This window comes from the organism of the source record quoted next, unplaced genomic scaffold (assembly GCF_019419815.1).
Source record: "Pyrus x bretschneideri cultivar Hongxiangsu unplaced genomic scaffold, Pyrus_bretschneideri_v1 Contig25, whole genome shotgun sequence".
In the NCBI taxonomy this organism is placed as follows: Eukaryota; Viridiplantae; Streptophyta; class Magnoliopsida; order Rosales; family Rosaceae; genus Pyrus; species Pyrus x bretschneideri.
Window position 1 is genome coordinate 5797359 of NW_025999557.1, and position 19421 is coordinate 5816779.

Below are 19421 nucleotides of genomic sequence, written 5' to 3' on the forward strand. Positions count from 1 at the left end.
CCTAGGTAGCTTTTTATAAAAATAAAAAAAATTAATATTTTACATGTAATTTTTATTGATTTTCGAATGTAACTCATTATATATTTAGTCACTAATTTTAATTCTTTTTGTTTAATTAATTATATAAAATTATATACTACAGTTTACAAACCATCTATTTTTGTTACATCCTTTTTCTCATTGCTTTTTGTACATGTACAAGTTTGGATTTGTTTAAATTTTAACACATATTTGTTTAATAACGAAAATTCTCAACTCACCTTGTGAAATTTTCGTAAGCTAGAGCATACTTTGAAAAATACAGTATTAAGTTTCTTTGTTTAAAAGATTTAAGTATTTAAGCTAGTCCACCCGATAAAAATTTCCTAACTCCGCCATTGTGTGTAGGTTGTATTGATAAATTTTTATTTTCATTTTCATTGCATGTTGTCTTTAATGGTAATTCTATAACGTAGGCTAGAAAAGAAAAATCACATTAAAGCTTTAATTAGTTCGGCATAGAGACACAAAACATATGGATTCAAATGAACCTTCTCAAACTAATACTCTAGATTGGTTCAAAATTTGGGAAAATTTTTTAGTGTGACGGTGATACTATGACAGTGTTGTTAATCTATGTGTTAATAGACACCATAACAAATATCTAGAATAGAATGTATAGATCTATGTGTTATAACATTAGCGGAATGGTAAAATCGGATAGTTAAATTTTTCATTCTACAGTTTGTTACAGTTGGAGGGTTAGATTTAGTAACATAGTTATTACTAGTTTTTTACAGTTTGTTACATTAGTCTTAAGCTAATGACGGAGATTAAGTTAGCTTATCACTATTATTGTGAGCTGTACACGTACTAGAATGCTCTATCTAGCTATTATTGAATCAATGAAATCATTCTCAAATTTCCTTCAACAACGTGACAATTATTACCGAAATGCATGTCTAATAAAATCAAATACACTGATTCAGCATGTTAAATCTTCTTGTAAGTTGTATCGCCTGAAATGTATGCCTTTCATTTCTGGCGTGCATGCATGCAAAAAACATATATATATATATATATATGTGTGTGTGTGTGTGTGTGTGTTGTATATATATGTATTGTGTATATAGCATTAGCATATCTATATCTAATATAGTATACAAAACAGTATATGATAGTTAGATGAAGATAAAAAGAATGAACGGTTTCGATTACGATATTTGTACCATGAAGATGCGTTATCATGTGTGAGGGGATAACTAGGTTCCCCATGAGGGAACACAAGCATACAATGGCGGAGCGAGGATAAGAACTTAATTGAGTTGTTCTTTAGTGGTTATTAAGTAGATGTTTTTTTATTTAATTTATTATTATTAAGGGAAGAGGTGGGTTCAAAACTTTTACAATAAGCAGAGAAGGAAGAGTTTTGAACCTGGGAAGCATGGATAGAAATTCAACACTCTATCCATTAGGATATTGGACCACATGCTGATAAATGCATACAAAAACCAACTTAATTAAATTATCTTTCATTCATATATCAGTCACAACTGATAAATGCAATGCGATTTCTTTTTTCAAGTAAATGCAATGTGATTAATATAAACAACACAACTTTTCACTTATCCATGTTCAAAAAGTTAGATAAACAAAAATAATAATTCTCAATTTCACATGCATGCATGTAGATTATGCAACACAACACACTAAATTTTTAAAAATAAGGTGTTTGAGAAATACTCGAAATCAAAGAAGAAACAACGCATGAAGACAGATATCTTAAAAATACGAACAACCGATTGAACGACATCAGTATGTGTGTATGTGTGTGTGTGCGCGTGTGTGAGAGAGAGAGAGTGTGATAGCTTTTTTAAGAGTACGGAAGACAAGGGAAGACGAGCTTAAAATGGAGATTTTGGGCAAATATTTTTGAAGCGCAGTTCCAGTATTTGAAAACAAAACTTCAGAAATAGGTATATTTATACCTTATTGAGCAGTTTACGGGAATCGTAGGAAGTAGCTGATAAACAAGTATAGGAATTAAAGAAATACCACGAGGATCGGTAATAAATTTAGTAGTTGTGGTTGAAGAAGTTGTCCACACTTTTTTCATATACTGTATTATATTATGCAGAGGATCTCTCACATTGCTGTGGTTTTATGTTTCTTAATAACTTTGGCTCAAAACGACCTAGTTCTGGCCAGGTCATTTTAAAATATCAATCTATTTTCTTCCTCATTGTGATTTGCAGAACCTCCACTGCTCCGTCTCTGCAGAAAGCTATTGTAAACAATGACTTTCAAAGGTGTAGACTTTCAAAATGTGTAGGGTGTACTGGTAATTTACATAATATAGATTAGAAAAGAAAATTCACATTAAAGCTTTAATTGCTCAATCTTTCTCTGACAAGTAATAAGGAATTGTTCTCAACCTCAAACCTCGAGCAGAATTCGAAGATGGTGGACTTTGCGTCGATCGCCTGAAGAAATTAAGAGTTACAAGCTGGGAAATGATGTTCCGAAATCGCAACCCTTCGATCGATTGTTGTTGTCTCAAAAAAGGTATTAAAAACAAACTTCTTACTGCATTTGGATCCAAATTTTTTTCAACGAAACCGAGCACAATGTGTTGAATGGAAGACAAAATCTTATTGTTAAGTTGTTAAAGATAGAAATCCCACCCACAAGATCCGTGGTTGTTGCGTCTTCTATGGATCTGTTTTTTTTTTTTTTTTGGTCAACCTGGTTGAGAATGGAAATTACTATATATTGTTTAACCAAGTACTGGACCGGTGTTGTCAAAAGGCAAAAGTTTTCTGTCAACGAAAATGTTTATCTGTGGTACTTCAGATACGATGGCTTTCTTTGGTTCGCTGTGCATCGTTAATTAGTCGGAAAACTAAGTCTTTAAAGGTAAGACGACGACAACAACCAAGCATTATCACTGCTGCATTATTTCTTTCGAATATGCTGAGTTGGAGATGAATCCCAACTCTTCAACTGATAATTAGTACTTGTTATTATCTCATGTATTTTCAGTCTGTAATTTTGTTATTGGAGATAAGACTTCTTGTAACTGAGAATCCACTGTCTACCTAATGAGGTAGATCAAACTTACCTATCTGTAAAAGACACGACGATGATTTCTCAAATCACTTGTTCCCGTGTTTAACCATTCATTATTGACTTGAGATATCGTCATTGTGGCATTTTCCAGATACATAGAAATTTTTTCTCATAACGGGGGACCCTCGACCCGTCTCCTGCAGTTATGATGCCCTACTACTGCTGCCCAGTAACACTCATAGTGCTCTACAAGAATTGAGAGACACAAAACTACTACACCGGGCTCCATTTCACTAATCACAAAAGCAAAGTTACGGTCTTTGAAAATTAACTAAATGAAATCAACCAACCCCATTGACCCCATGTCTTTGCAATTTGTCCCTCTCAGGCTCTCAGCCTTCACAAATTAACAAACAAAAAATCAACAAAAATAGGAAAAAAAAAAGAAGGAAAAAAAAAAGGAGGAAAAAAAAAGAGCTTTAATTAATTGAAATTAGGTGTTTAAAGTACTAAAGCTTGTTGCTTTGCTTAAGTTCCTATGTAATATGAATATTTATGAATTTATGATATATATATATATATTGGCCGTTTCTAGTTAGCAGCCAAACAATTTAAATTCTAGGTGGCGATTGCTAGCTGGTTTTCTTTGTTCCCCTCCTCCACGGCCGCCGCCGCGGGTTACCCATGTGATTGCGTCCTTTATCCAAGGGTTTTTTTGTCAATATGCTCAAAAACATATCGTTATCGTCAGCCTTTTTCTACAACCAGAAGCACTTACAGCTTCGCTTCTGATAAGATAAGCTCCAGCAATTTGATGCCAATCCCTTCTTTTTTGCTTTTCGACAACTACCGGATATTTATAAAAACAAATTACAACGAGGTAATGAACAAATCACCAAACTGTTAAACGTGGATCATCAAACGCACCGTTATCACGTATTTGTATATGTGGGAGTCAAATTTGAGACTATTGTTAAACTTCAAGCACAATTAGGTATCAAATTCATCATTGGCAACTGAAAGCGTTTTTAGATAAAATGTTTTTAGATTTTAAAAACACGAAGCATGTACTTTTTGCGTTTTCACTAAAAACATTTTCAATCATTTTAAAGCGTTTTCAATAAAAACATTTTCAATCATTTTAAATGCGTTTTCACCAAAGACAAGTGCTCAGAATGTGTGGCATGTGATGTTGTAACAAAGTGAGTGAATAGCAGGCATTGTACATTGACAGATTAATAAGCCATTAGGCGTGGAACAAATGGCGCCGCAGATTTTGGTAAAACAACACAAAGTCCTCGGAGAAAACTTAAAACTAAAAAAGAAAACAAATACGTGTTCGTAAAAGGTGTGTCATCAGTTGAAGTGTTTGATTTGATGACAGTCTCATAATTGATACTAGGAGGAGGAGGAATGAGGGAATAAATTCAGCACTCTGAGGAGAAGCAGCGGCAAGAGGGGCTGACAAACACTCATAAAGGAGGAGGAGCCGACGAGGGTGGCCTACACATGGCGGCACAAGTGGTTGCGGTCTGGCGCTTTGGCATCTTGGGCTGACGCCAGCCTTGTAGTATCGCCGCTTCAATGACATTATGGTCCCTCCGCCCCCACCACCGTGCGCAGTGCACCCAACAAGCAAGTCTATGCCTTCCAGTAATTTAGTATGTCACCATCATGGTATCTCATCAAACCAAATTATACATTACATCTTTATTACCAAACAATCACAATTCACTCATTGTTATTTGTAGAAATTAAAAGATAATTAGTTTCAGATATCTTCACACCAATCAAATTCTCGTATTAATTACACAGAGTTTGACTGTGTTTTTGTGTCTGTGATGGATGCATGGAGGGTTTTTGGGGCCAAGATTGTGTCGGCAAGACAGGATTTTGTGTTGGGAATTGTGGAGGTTTAATTAAATTACTAAATTTGTTTAAGGAACAAGATTACCTTTTTATGTCGAAGATTTTGTAAAAGATAAAAATATATATATATATATATTATTCAAATTTGCACTTTCCAACTTTGATGCGTGGAAAATGCTTTTTATTGTTACGCAAGTTGCAAATTTCAGCTGGCTTTTACTTTTTTTAAGCTGTCGTTTTCTCTCACCACCCGTTTGTTTTTGTTTGTTTTTTTGTTTTCATGTACATCATTGGCAATTTATAATTTTATACACCAAACCCTCCTCTCACTTGATCCTTCTCACTTCTTCTTCCTCCCTTCGTTTCACATTTTTACTGGGTTTTTGCAGAGATTTTAGAGCCTGCTGCTCTCTGAGTTTGGTCATTTGGTAATTTTCTGTTAAGTGGAAGGGCAAACGACTAATGAAGAGCCTAGTAAGTACGTTGGTTTTGATTTCTGGTGTTTGATTCATATATACATGTGTTTGTATGTTGGTTTTTAATTTTCATCATCCGGGAATCTGCAAAAAATGATCTTTTTGATCCAGTGATTGTTGGTTTTTACATTGTATATGGGATTTCCGTACGATGTTTATGAATTCATAATTCTCAGATTAGATTGCTTCTTTGTTTTGCCTACATTGTCAAGATCTTCGGACATCGAATGCTGTGTACTTTAGTATCTTCTTTGCTCTCTATATCATTGATTTTTACGTTTGCGCTTTCTGCATCATTGATTAAGGTTTCGATTTTAGTGTGTTTTTCTTGGTGTTCTACTAAGTTTTGGTTGCAGGATTTTTGTAGGCACATCTCTTACTTCCGTCCAAGGTTAATTGTCTGTTGTTTTCGTATATTCCAGTTGGCTCTGCTTTTGATTCTGGCATTTACTAGTGCTGCTCAGTATGATCGAGAAGGGAAGGACGGAGAATGCGAAAGGAAGAAGCTTTTCGATCCAAGACCTCACAGTGTGTCACTCTTGGAGTTTGGAGCAGTTGGAGACGGGAAAACATTGAACACGGTCGCGTTCCAAAATGCTATTTTCTATGTCAAGTCATTTGCTGACAAGGGCGGTGCTCAGCTCTATGTTCCGCCCGGAAAGTGGCTTACCGGAAGTTTTAACCTCACCAGCCACCTCACGCTCTTCCTGGAATCTGGCGCCATCATTCTTGGATCCCAGGTTCACATATAACGCAAAGGAAAATTTATTTCCGCACACTTTTTTTCTTTCTGTGCACCGTGGTTTATTCATGTCATTTGATTTTTTATCAATTCAAAGGTGGGAGAAAAGGGCGTGTGGAAATCATTTCCATAACCAAAAATTTTCTCTGCTTTGTTCCAATAGAAACTTTCCCACATTGTAAAAAACACTCGGTGTTGGCAATGCTTATGCAGGATTACACTCACTGGGAAACTGTGGAACCCCTGCCTTCTTATGGTCGAGGGATTGACTTGCCGGGTTGGAGATATCGTAGCTTGATCAATGGAGACAATCTAACAGATGTGATAGTAACAGGTGAGGATTTCATCCTTAAAAAATGCTTGTCTGCTGACATATATTGAGTTCTGCCTTGTACGTAACTCATTCCACATTCGATAAATTTTACCAGGTGATAATGGAACCATTGATGGACAGGGTTCCGTCTGGTGGGAACAATTCAGCTATCATGCCTTGAATTATAGCCGACCACATCTAGTGGAATTTACCGGATGCGAAAATGTTACCGTATCAAATTTAACCCTCTTGAACTCCCCTGCTTGGCACATTCATCCGACATACTGCAGGTACTGCTCGTAGCTTCTGAGGTCAAATTTTGCATTTCTGGTACCAGTTGCATTTCAAGAACTGATGCTAACCTTTACGTGTCGAAATAATGCAGCAATATGCAAGTTCTAAACATAACTCTTCATGCTTTTCATGCATCTCCATATACTAGCGGTATAGTCCCAGGTGCGTCAAACATTATTTTTCACTGTTTATCTATCACTGCATCTGTATATACAAAGAGCCTAAGTATCTTTCGTTCGTGTAACTTCAGATTCTTCAGAAAATGTTTGCATTGAGAACTGCAACATTAGTATGGGGCATGACGCAATTGTTCTCAAGAGCGGTTGGGATGAGTATGGAATTGCCTTCGGAAAACCAACAAAAAATGTACACATCCGTGGCGTTAAGCTTCAGTCTTCTTTAGGCTCCGGCCTGGCATTTGGCAGCGAGATGTCTGGAGGCATATCACATGTACGTGTAGAGCAACTTCGTCTACATGACTCATTCATCGGCATTGCACTCAAGACAGCTATGGGAAGAGGAGGTTATATGAAAGACATAGTTATATCCAATGTTGAAATGGAGAACATTCACTTGGCAATTGAGGCTACTGGTCAGATCGGTTCGCATCCTGATGAAAAATATGATCCTGATGAATTGCCAGTAGTTAAAGGAATCACCTTTGAGAATATGGTCGGCACTAATGTTACATTAGCCGGAAGCTTTTCTGGACTCGAAAAATCGCCTTTCACATCCATCTGTCTCTCGAATATCTCATTCTCCCTCACTTGGAATTCGTCTACCTCATGGTTCTGTTCCAACGTGATCGGTTTTTCGCATGAAGTTTCTCCCAAACCATGTCCAAATCTCCAAGACTCGGCTTTTAACTCTTCCGCAGCTTGCTTCTTTCCCTTATATAATTATGCTTCAGTTTTGTGAGATCAACGTCGAAAAAGACAAAATCATTGGTTTTTGGCAATCTGTACATGAGATACCATTTGTACAGAAGAATTTTCCAATAAAGCTCCAACTTCGTATCTTCCATCTCTTTGAATACATACAAACAGGCATTCTCTGCCTTGCTACGAGATCTTTTCAAGTGTCAGCGGCGTCCTGATAGGCTCACGTAGGGCCTCATCTCTTCTTGTACAAGGAAATTTTGGTAGTGCTGTACAACTCAGATAGCCTTTTGCTTCCGTTGTGTCTTTATTTTCCTTTGATTACCTTTAGCTACGATGTAAATTTCGTGTAATGTGGACTGATACCAGATTAATTTTCTGGCACAAAGAGGATTAAGTGACTGATGTGATTGAAATTATGAGTAATTCTTGTTTAATGTCCTGATTCAGTCAAGTTTGGTAATGGATGGACTTGTGGATCCTGCACCGTAGTTGGTTCCGTCAGTGTCCGTATTGTTGGAGGGAAACTTACCAGCACAGATGTTACAGTGACGATATTTCAAGCCAATCACACACTGTCATGTATTTGGATGTGTACTAAAGTTCGTTTCTTACTTTCCGACATGGTAATGTTGCAGATGAAAATAACCATAAACTTTGTAAGCTTACATTTCTCATGTCCTGTGCTTTTAACCCAACTCAATCTGAAAAAAACTTATGCAATGGTCACCACCAACTGTTTTTGGTCCCAAATCTTTGGGGTTGCTTTTTCCAGTAAATGTTGGTTATTTCTTTATGTTATTTGAATCAGTAACCAATTTATGGATGAGTGCTCTTGAAGTAACAAAAGATCTTGAATTTGAGACTTTCTACACCAAAAATATTCTCTTAAACGAAGGTATTCGTGCTTGGATGGCGGCTCAAGATCAGCCTCATGAAAACCTTATATTCCCTGAGGAGGTTCTACCCCGTGGAAACGCTCTTTAATGGAACTTTAGCTTTAGCCGGTCGTGACCAAGAAACCACCGGTTCATTTGGTGGGCCGGGAATGCCCGACTTATCAATTTATCCGGTAAACTACTGGGGGCTCATGTAGCCCATGCCGGATTAATCGTATTCTGGGCCGGAGCAATGAACCTATTTGAAGTGGCTCATTTCGTACCAGAGAAGCCTATGTATGAACAAAAGGCTAGAAACAAAAAACTGGATGAAAGGAGACATGCATACCGTGAAAGTTGACCGGAAAACAAGAATGACGGAGAATATAGAGGGCTTTTCACGTAAAAGACCGTGACAAAGAATGACGGAAATAGAAAGAGCTTTTCACATGCAAGCCCACGACAACTTTACACGAAAATACAGCTGAGGCTGCTGCAACTATTCGTAGGCACCAGGACTTTCGAAGAGGTAAGCTTCAACAACTTCTTTGTACATGTCCATTGCTCTTTCTTTGCCACCCCTGATTTCTTCCTCGTTGATCTCCAAGTCACCCGCGGCATCGTACTCACTCATCATCTTACAAGTACATCCGCCGTTGGGGGAAGCTTGAAAGCTCACCTCGTAAGAAATGGACTTAATCTTGCCCACCAATACATCTCCTTCAACCAGAGGGTACTTGCACACCAAATTCTCCACGTCCAGAGTGTCTTGTAACGCGTACCAGCACAGCATCAACGATGACGAGCATGTAGGCACATTTAGACACAATGGCGGAGTTAGGAATTTTTTATCGGATGAGCTTGCTTAAAAATTTAAATTTTTTATAAATAAAGAAACTTGATACCGTGTTTTTTGTTATATCAGCTAGCTTAAAAAAATTCACAAGGTGAGCCAAAAATTTTTGTAATTAAATAAATACGTGTTAAAATTCAAACAAATCCAAACTTGTACATGTACAAGAAGATGGTATGTAAACTGTATTATATAATTTTATATAGTTAAATCTAAAGAATTCGGATTAATGACTAAATATATGGTGGGTGAAAATCAATCAAAATTACATGTAAAATTTTATTTTTCACTGGAAGCTACTTGGGCTACAGCCCATAGCAGCCCTTAACCTGGCTCCGCCAGTGTTTAGATGTGAAACAAAGAAATGTGGCACGACGAACGTGATGATTTTTAGTTTGAAGTAACTTCCGCACTCTACTTTTGTCCACCTCCATTCCTCCTTTTTACTTTAGCCATGGACAAAAACAAAAGTAGGATGCATAAGGAGAAACAAGAGTGTGAAAATCATTACTTTTTTTATTAGGGTCATCAATTACAAAACAAGTGGTTAAAACTAGACATGTAAAAGAGAAATGCGATGCGACGAAGATGATTTTTTATTTGGGAGTTATTTCCGCCTCCCATTTTTTTCCGTTTGCACTCCTTTTACTCTAGCAATGGACAGAGACAATCAAAGGTTGCCTATGGAGAAAATCAGAGTGTGAAAATCACTATCCTTTTGATTAGGGTAAATGATCACATGCTTAATTGATAATTACACTCAGCAAAGTTGATCTGCTTGATGCTTCCTACGCCGCCGTCGCCGTGGATGATTTCGATGCTCTTGATGGCCGTAGGCATGAGCTTGGGGATGAGATTGTCGGAGTCTGTGATCAAGGCCTTGAACAACCTGTCTGCTGCCACTGGACTTGTAAATTCCTGCCTCGAACTTATGGAACTCATGATAGTTAGCTAATTAATTAGCCTTTTGCTAATATGAAAAATGATAATTAGAGAGTTTAGACGTAGGGTTGAGAGAACTGAATTGAATGTAAACTCCTGGATCAAAACTTGAAGATTTGAATTTCTTACTTTTTATAGTTGGCTTTGTTGGACCATATTTATTGCTATAAGCATAAACCATAGAACACAAAATTTGACCTAATCGTCATAGTCTAATAGATATGAAATGAAACCGACATGGAAATGCTTTTAAAATGATTGAAAACCCTAGAGAAAATAAAATACTTTTGGATACTAAACACACTTAAGTTTTTCTTGTAAGAAACACATAATTGGTGCTTCTTTGCATGAAGCACTTTAGATGCTTTTTAGGATTTACTTGCATTTTTATTAAGGATTGGTTTCAAAAATATTTTTGCTAAAATACTTTTAATCATTTTAAAAGTACTTCCAAAATAGTCTAATTCAAACGTGTAGATATTTGTATTATTGTTGTTGTTGTTGTTACAATCATCAAACATTGATTTATATAACAAACTGTTCTTGTCCTTGCTAGATTGTTAGACGCATCTAAATCATTTTTCAGACAATATAATCCACCAACTTGTTTGGATAGGTACCTTTTGGTTCATGGTTAAAAATTTAAACTATTTCTCGATTTTTGCATGTCGTTTATACAAATATAAAACAGTTAGATGATATTTTTTATGTTAAAAGTAGAGGGTATGTTCGTGTCTCTTGGAGCCAGCGAGCCAAAGAAAAGGCCAAGCTTTATTAAGGAATGGAGAAACAAACTTAAGACCTTGAGTGCATAGATAAACGCTCGTAATCATTAAAAAATTCACGTAATAATCACAAGAATGGGAAAATATAAAATTTATAAACAGGGATTATATGTCATCCACACCAAAGTCTGGCAGGATTTGTCAACAGAACTCACTCTTAAACATATACAAGCAACTGGATTTATTGCTTCACTTTAACTTTGTATATATATAACAAGAATGTATTAAAACCTCTCTCTCCGTAATAAATCAAAGAAATCATTGAAAAAAAAAAAAGAAGAAAAAAAAAACCTGAATCACTCCGTCAATGTATCGAGTTATAACACCTCTACTTTCTACTCCCAGCTTTGCGTTTCATCTCAGCCGGAACTGGCTGCCTTGCAGTCCGATGTGGTGGTACCCCGTTCAAAGGTTTTCGTGACGGTGAAGGGCCTAGAGAAGGATTAAAGCTCTTGCTGCGGAAAACCATTAGCAGCTCTTTTAGGAATCAGGTTATATAAAACTCATGCAATTTGCAAACAGAAAGCCACGTTCGAATTACCTTGGTTCTAGGCCTTTCATTGGCTTTCCATTAGGTTTCTTGGTTTTCGACGCAATCCCATTGGCTATGCTAGTAAGTTTAGTTTGATTGAATTGCCAGAGCAAATCATGCTCTGAAGAGTCACTGGTGGCAGCATCAAGATCATCCATGTCATCGGTGCTAGCAACATTGAACCCGTTGCTTCCCGCGAACATATTGTAGGATTGTTCTGGATAAACCTTGGAAGAATCCTGGAGATATTTCTGGTAGAAACCATCAGATAAATTCCCACTGTCTGCTCCCCATGATCCTAAAGGATTTCCAGCTCTGCTTGCTTCTAGCTTGTTTACCATAACCTTATCAACCCACTCGCCCGAGCTCATGTCTCTATCATCCTCTCCACAGTTCTGAATAGGACTATCAACTGGGGGCCAGGGAGATGAATTACCTAGTAGCTCATCAAGATCAAAGCTTTGTCTTTTTGTCCTCGAAGCAGAATTGTCGTTAATCTACAAAAGCAAGACATCAACAAGAGCGCCAAGTCACAGAGATTAGAACATACTAGCCAAATGACCGTTGAAAACAAATCTAGGACAAGAAACTACAAGGCAAAAGAATGAGGCATCATACTCAAAATTTGACGTGACATCTACTGACAGTTGAAAAACAATGACGTCCTTCAGAATCACCATCAAAAGCTTACACTTACCTGAATTTTGCCTACATTGATCATTGGTGTCTGGCAACCATTCTGATCCCCCATCATGTCTGTACCCTGATGGTTAGAATGAAATGGTGACATCTCACCAGATTTCATCCTGTATTTATCAGAGCTGCCAGAGACTGGGGGTTGATTGCGTTCAGCTTCCTCTTTCCTGGCTAGTTGTGCCTTAAGACCTGCAATCTGATCGCAATAGAAAATTTCAGTAATGCATAATGAGAATTGAAACAATACAAGTGAGTGTGACAGCGTGTAAAAACCTGTTCCTTGAGAGCTTTGACATCTGTGCTATCTTTGTTTACTCGGGCTGCACCAAGTTCAACTGTGGCTACTCGCTCTGCAAATTTGAGCGTGCTTATTGTTTCACCAACAGCATCTGGCTCAGGGCTTATGTGAACAAACATAAGTGTCTTGGCCTGTCCACCTGAAATATGATTACAAATAGAGAACCATAAACAAAACTTTCTCAATAAACCAGGCTAAACGTCTCTCGAGAAGGCATGTTTTAGTTAACCTTACCAAGTGAATCTTGGAGCAACTGTGTTAGTTTACTATTTCTATAAGGAACATGTGGATTCTTTTGGGCAAGGGAAGCGATAACATCGCCTAAAGCTGAGAGTGATTTGTTAATATGTTGAGCTTCTTTTAATCTATCCCCAGTCACCTCAGATTTGTCCACCCTCTCACTTCCTGCAAGATCAACCAGATGCATACAGCCACGAAGAATAGCTCCAGATGTCAAATCCCTTCCTTGAACATGAACATTCAAGCAACTGCAGATTGATAAAAGTTCGAGACTTAGAGTTGGCTAATTGCAACAAAACCATTTATACATGCTCTCAAAACACAAAAAGAAGACTAGATTCCTACCTGTGAGAACGACTACTACGGTCATTTAGGGCAGTTGCACCCACAACGCGATTCTTTTGTCCAAGGTTCATCAGATCGATAACATCAGATGTTGATGATACAGGAACAAGATTTGCATCTGGCACACTGAGACCTGTTTGAGAACTATTACGAATTTCTAATGTGCGAATAATTAAGGAAAGCCTGGAATGTGTGAAAGACAACAAAAACACAACTTTTTAGTTTATCACAAGTGTTTTGACATGTTGTTTGACCTTCATGACCTATTGGAGAAAAAAATATAAAAGCAGTAAACTAGTAAAGGATATCTTTTGTTACTCCCATCAGTAACAAGGAGATCTCGTACTTGCTCGTTATAGATCTCAATCATTTGAACAGAAACATCATACCGGAAAGTGTCCTTTCTTCGATCTGCTATAAAAAACAAGTCTCCCAATGCCCTATAATTTACACCTTGGCTTTTCTCTGTAAGTTCTCTGGGTCCACTCTAATCAATTAAACAACATAACTTAGTGATAATATGCATAATCAATCAATCAAAATCTACAATTCATGTAAAAAAAAGATGTATACTGTGATTGACAGCATATATTACCATAGTGTAAGTTTTGCCTGATCCAGTTTGCCCGTATGCAAATATGCAAACATTGTAACCATCAAGGACGGACCGAATCAGTGGTTGCATATCAGAGAAGACATCAGCTGCGAGGCATAGATAACATGGTGAAAAATACAATCAAAAGTTAAGATTATAGAACTTGAAGATTGTTTCCTTAACAAATAAAAAAATAAAAAAACCTTAAGAGAAGCTTACCAACCTTGGGTTGCAGATGGCCCGAATACTTTGTTGAAACTGAAGGACTTGTGTCCGTTCCCATGCCTTGCTGGGGTGTTAATAGTGATATTTCCATCTTCTATATGATCCACAGTGCTTAAACAGTTTGATACTCCAGATAAGAAGGGTCTCACTCGACAATAAACCCTGATACTTCCTAATCAACACAACAGATAACTAATTAGCCATTGAGGACTAGACTTGTGAAAGTTTAGCGTCTAGACCAATTTATTACCTTTGAGATCTTGAACTTGATTGTAAAGCTTTCGATTTTCTTCAAGAACTCTGTGATATCCACTCGCTGCATGAGCTAAGCCATGAATGTGTAAACCTACGGAAGGAGAAAAGTGAACGAGGATAAAGATTTCTTCTACTCACCACCCTCAAAAGGAAAAATGTAATAAAAAAACAACAGATATATTCTTTCTGAATTTATACCAATATTGTGGAACTCCTCGTGGAACTTCATTTTCATAAACTGAATACCAGATTTGGTAGCGTGAAGAGTTTGCTTTAATTCCTGCAAATTGATATGTGGCATGAGTATACTAACCAATAAACACAAAAACAAAAAAAAAAAAGATCACGGCTGAAACCTGCCTGAACATCTCTTTGTTGTTGATCAAAGATCATTTGCTGTTTAAGCAGCCGACTTTTTGATTCCTCATCCGAGATGTGCTTTGTATTGACAAGTGATTTGTCTTCCACCTGATAATTATTGAAAAAGACAAAGATATTTGAGTTTCAATCTATTTATGAACTTCAACATCAAAATATGAGTTTCTCTAGATGACCGGAAACAAAAGCACAACAGTTACCTTTTTATCACCAGAAGCGAATTTCATTGGAAACTTGTATCCATGCGAAACAGCCACATCTTTTGGACTTGGTTTTGTCTGTAACATAAATTTGTAAGCGCGTAAATGTTTGAAAAAGAAACAAGAGAGAACCCTAATCATATTGAATAGGTGAAAGCACGTATCCCTACAACATATTTTCCAGATAATGTTTAAAGGGTAACAGTTTTGAAAGAGAAAAACAAGCATACCAATTCACATTGGCTGGACATACGTTGCTCAAATTCCTCCATGACCTTGCTTAGCACAGACTCTACCAACTGTTGCACATTCGGGTAAAATAACCGAATTAAGTAGCAGCAGAAAAGTTACAAGATATCACTGGCAGTGAATCAATAGTACTTTATAGGTAGTTGTATCAAAGAATCAAACAACGCTTTTTTTCTTCCTGGCAAGTTAAAAATGTAATTCGCTTGGTTAAACGCAGACCAGTTAGACAATATTAAGTAGCAGATATGAGTTGTACAAGATGAGGGAATGTTTCCCCAGCCTTACCATCGGAACTTCTTCAGGCTTCTTATCTAATAGAACTGCGCGAACAAGCATACTCAAGGAGTGAGAACTAGGCTGCAATAACTCAAAACAAGAAAGGACGAACTTATAGTTCTTACTCAAGAATGCCCAAATACACAAAAGAAAATTAATAATATAAGGTTAGAATTGTTAGTTTACCAACCATCTTATTAGAATTAAGATCAGAGGACGGAGCGCTCAAGGATTTGTCATTCATTGAGGAAGTTCTTGACAGCGAATTCGTGAATGGCTCCGAATTTTTCCTTACAAAAGGCCTTGCCGCAGAAGTAGTGGGTTTTATGTTTGCACCAAATTTTGATATGCCATTTCCCCCGGTCTGTTTCCCCTCACTGTAAGATTTAAGCGCCAGAACCGTATTTACAACTCTTGCAGATTTCCCTCCCTGATGGGATAACAAAATAAAATGTATATATGTTACATAAGTATTTATCTTAGAAAATCTAATTCTGAAAACTGTAGTTGTCCGGTTACAAGTTCCAGTAATTTGATGCGCATAGAAACTTATCGAAAACTTATCGAATACCCTTGTGTAAAAATACATACTTGTTCCAAATCAGATGCCTCAAACGAGGGAAGCCCCATCCCCTCGATAGCAACAAGGAAGTTCCTCACATTCTCGAAGTACTGAAACGCAGACAAAGCCGCCCCATCGGGGATCAAAGCTGAATCGCATGGACTTTCTACCACCTGAAAAAAATAATTAAGCAATGCAAACAATGGCTCAATATTTGCAAAATTGAAATTGAAGACGAAAAAATGCGAGAAATTAGGATAGGATCAGAGGATCAGGGTCACCTTGGGCACAGCTCCAGGTTGAACTTTATTGATCGCATTGCAGAGGATTATCCCACTTCTCAATCCAAGCCTAAACTCTTCCTCCGAAGGCTCTGCCGGCATGTCTTTAGCGGCAACAACGCCGATCATCTTTCGAAGCCACCCGGCCGCCTCATTTCTCCTTGATGCTACACAACGAAAGGTTAGCTCGATTAGCTCAAACAAGGAACGAAACGCAGTTTTCAAGTATTCAATTATTTCAAACTTAGTATCAATTGGTAAAGTTAAACCAAACAAAGGAGAGAGAGAGAGAGAGAGCTGATTTTCTGTTTGGTTGCTGAGAAAATGAAGGAAAATACAATCTTGAATACAATCGAGAGAATTTGGATTGAAAAAAAAGTGAGTACCGGCTTCCTCAGCTTTTCGAGACTCCAAATTAAGATCGCCGAGGCGAGTGCCGTGCTGTTGAAGCACGTCCTCCACCATCGACGCAACCGAAAACGACAATGCTGTTCCTCCTGCTGCCGCAGCCATCGCTTCTTCTTCTTGCTTGCTTCCCCACCACAAACAATTTCTCACTCCAAATTCCGAAAACTGGAAACCGAACTCTTTCACAATTCAGCCATCAATCAATCAAATCCCCCTCAACTTCCCAAAAGAATCTATACGAAATCAATTCAATCCCAGCTATCTGCTGTGTTGCCTTCTGACAGAAAAGATCTAGAGAACCAAAACCAGTAACTCACAGCCAGAAGATGGAGAGAGAGAGAGAGAGGAGAAAGAGTATCTGTGTTGTTGTTGTTGTTGGTGTTTTAATTGATGTAAAGGTTTCTTTGTTTCCAATTTAGACTCTCTTTCTCTTCACAGTCCCATGAGGATGAGGCACCTTTTGCTTTTCTCCTTCTCTTTCTCTTCTCTCTCTCCCTCTGTTTTAATACTCTCTCTCTCCCTCCGACCCCCCTTTTTCTCTGAACCTACTCTCCCCCGCCCGAACCTGTTTCCGAGCCTTCCTGGGTTTATTTCAAATTACCAAACTACCCTCTTTCTTTTCAAGAAAAATATATTATGTTGATGTATGCATTCTAACTGAGAAGTCTAAAGTCTAAACTATACAAAAAGAAATTAACTAATTAATTTGGTTTTTTTAGAAATGGTTCCGATCATAAACACAAGTTTTGTGAGTCAGTCACTAAGTGAAAAGAGAAAGAACTTCTCCTCAATTTTAAAGTCGTTTTTACACGCCAACTGAAAGCGTGGCTGTAGAAGATTTGACTATGTGGTTCGGGTTAAGATCCTACTTAGGGGACATACATCACGGCATTTTAAGTAAATCTTATTTTGATGAAAAGCTATTTAATGTTCTAACTTGTAAGCTCACCAAATTATTTGATCTTATTATAACCAAAAAGAAGAATAAAATTATTGCTTTTGCAAAGGAAAGCAATACTCACCATAATCTTTGGGGTAACGGTTTGAACGTTATATTTGTGAATAGTTAGAGAACATTGTATACAGTACTAATAAATCAATATAATTTTTCTTAACAAACGATATCATCTACACTAAGAAAATAGGAGAGAGTGAGTTAAGTCTTACAATGTGCTAATAATAATATGAATAAATTAGTAATAACACGTAAAAGTTTGATGGTTAGACTAAAAATACTTATCTATGGTAAGAATTCATTTGTCACAATAACCTTTTTTTCTATACGAGATATATATATGATTGCATGAAAATATTTGACCGACGTTTTGGATACTGAAGGACGGTCCAAATTAGTTTAAGGTTTTAAAACCATAATTAAGATTCATGAAACCTAACATGCACTATATGCTTTAAATCCAAGGGTCTTAACTTCTTTTAAACCTTGATCATCACTCGTGTTTTCTAATTTGTTAATGATGGATAGTGTTTGTGCCACTAATCTATTGCCTTAATTAAACGACAAAACTTCTCCATCTATGGATATTCAAAAACATTAAAAATTTGAAATCTTATTTGAAAACATTAACAAAAGCTATCTATATAATATATACAAACCATTCAAATATTATGAGAAGTCGGTGGGTTTGTCCATTTCTTTTGAATTTGGATCCTACCTGAACCTTAGTGTGTGAATCTTAAGAACTATGAAATTGGGGTCTTTGGTTTGTGTGAAAGAGAAATTGGAGCCTTTGGTTTGTGTGAGATGAATTAATCGGAATGAGTTAATGAAGATTGTCGGATTCAATTTGAGTGGCCCTGATTACATAGTCCTAGGCTCCGGACGGTGAAATCCAGAGTGGTGCCCATTTCTTTTGCACACTTTGTATTTAACGTCATAATTTTGGTCATGTTCAGCCACCTTTCTAATTAAAAAAGGAGGGAAAATTATTTAAATTTTGAAATCCATATTATTATATATGGGGTTTTGGTTAAGTTGTTTCAAAGCAACGAAGACATGTGGGAAGTTAGAAGATCTTGACACAAGCTTGGGCAAGTGAAAAGTTTGAAGGCAAGATGTAAGAATCGACATTATCCAATCATCCAATGCCCCCAATAATAATATGTCGAGGAAGGGTAGTGGGGTTGGTCGTGTGTTGCAATCAAATAGCAGAAACGGTTGTTGAAAACAGTAACCCGCCGGCCTTCCAGTTATATCTTATTAGGTCATGTTGATCATGGGATTAACCAATAACCACTAAACGTCCCATGTAAGCAGGTAAACACTGGCCTTGAGCTCTAAGTTACCAAGCTTGGAACTAATTTTTAGGTCAAAATGTTGGACTGAATTCTCGAAATATACTAATTACTAAGAGACCAACTTTTATGATAGAGGTACATTGTCTATATGGTATCTCATGTCAATTGTACTATGTTATGTATGTTGAAGAAAAGTTACTCATAATCTTTTATCATTGATATGAATATTACCGTAGTTGTTTACCCTCACCATAAAGTGTTAGAACTTCTTTTTTTTTTCGTGCGATATTAGTTGATAACAAGAGTTATTTTCAAAAGATTTTAATGGAAACTTTTGTCACCATACATTGGTTTCACACATGAGGAACATGCTATGATACTATCACGCAGAATATTATTTAGACATACAAAGCTGATTACATTACTAATACATTATCTAATATAACTAGGTCCTACATACAAAAGAGGAGTAGCTAAACTTTTTATAAGTTCATGCACAAATCTTAATTTTTTGACGTGAGACGACTTCTCGCATCCTCACATTCTC

At 37.0% G+C, this 19421-nt stretch overlaps 3 protein-coding genes across 5 annotated transcripts; 1 reads left to right on the plus strand and 2 right to left on the minus strand.

Moving 5' to 3' along the window:
• The first annotated feature begins 4311 nt into the window (after positions 1-4311).
• LOC103938334 (probable polygalacturonase) lies at positions 4312-8046 on the plus strand. Of its 3 annotated transcripts, none has more exons than XM_009348335.3 (7): positions 4312-4725; positions 5307-5391; positions 5816-6133; positions 6349-6469; positions 6564-6738; positions 6834-6904; positions 6993-8046. In XM_009348335.3, the coding sequence occupies exons 2-7, from the start codon at positions 5380-5382 to the stop codon at positions 7658-7660; spliced, it is 1365 nt and encodes a 454-aa protein (XP_009346610.2). In that variant the 5' UTR covers positions 4312-4725; positions 5307-5379; the 3' UTR covers positions 7661-8046. The 3 variants fall into 3 exon arrangements, with proteins under 3 accessions (XP_009346610.2, XP_048442842.1, XP_048442843.1); XM_048586885.1 differs by having other exon boundaries at positions 4312-4709; XM_048586886.1 differs by having other exon boundaries at positions 4312-4687.
• A 951-nt stretch (positions 8047-8997) lies between these two features.
• On the minus strand, positions 8998-10293 carry LOC125478551 (major allergen Pru ar 1-like). The gene is made up of 2 exons (XM_048586808.1): positions 10110-10293; positions 8998-9362 (listed from the first exon to the last, which is right to left on the minus strand). The coding sequence occupies exons 1-2, from the start codon at positions 10291-10293 to the stop codon at positions 8998-9000; spliced, it is 549 nt and encodes a 182-aa protein (XP_048442765.1).
• Positions 10294-11154: 861 nt separating this feature from the next.
• Positions 11155-17103, minus strand: LOC103938335 (kinesin-like protein KIN-14I). Its single transcript, XM_009348340.3, has 19 exons — positions 16597-17103; positions 16211-16377; positions 15959-16102; positions 15558-15797; positions 15377-15448; positions 15073-15141; positions 14843-14920; positions 14625-14732; positions 14463-14544; positions 14260-14355; positions 14008-14181; positions 13785-13891; positions 13498-13676; positions 13190-13351; positions 12839-13092; positions 12580-12743; positions 12308-12502; positions 11620-12107; positions 11155-11533 (listed from the first exon to the last, which is right to left on the minus strand). The coding sequence occupies exons 1-19, from the start codon at positions 16721-16723 to the stop codon at positions 11407-11409; spliced, it is 3033 nt and encodes a 1010-aa protein (XP_009346615.2). The 5' UTR covers positions 16724-17103; the 3' UTR covers positions 11155-11406.
• Positions 17104-19421: the final 2318 nt, after the last annotated feature.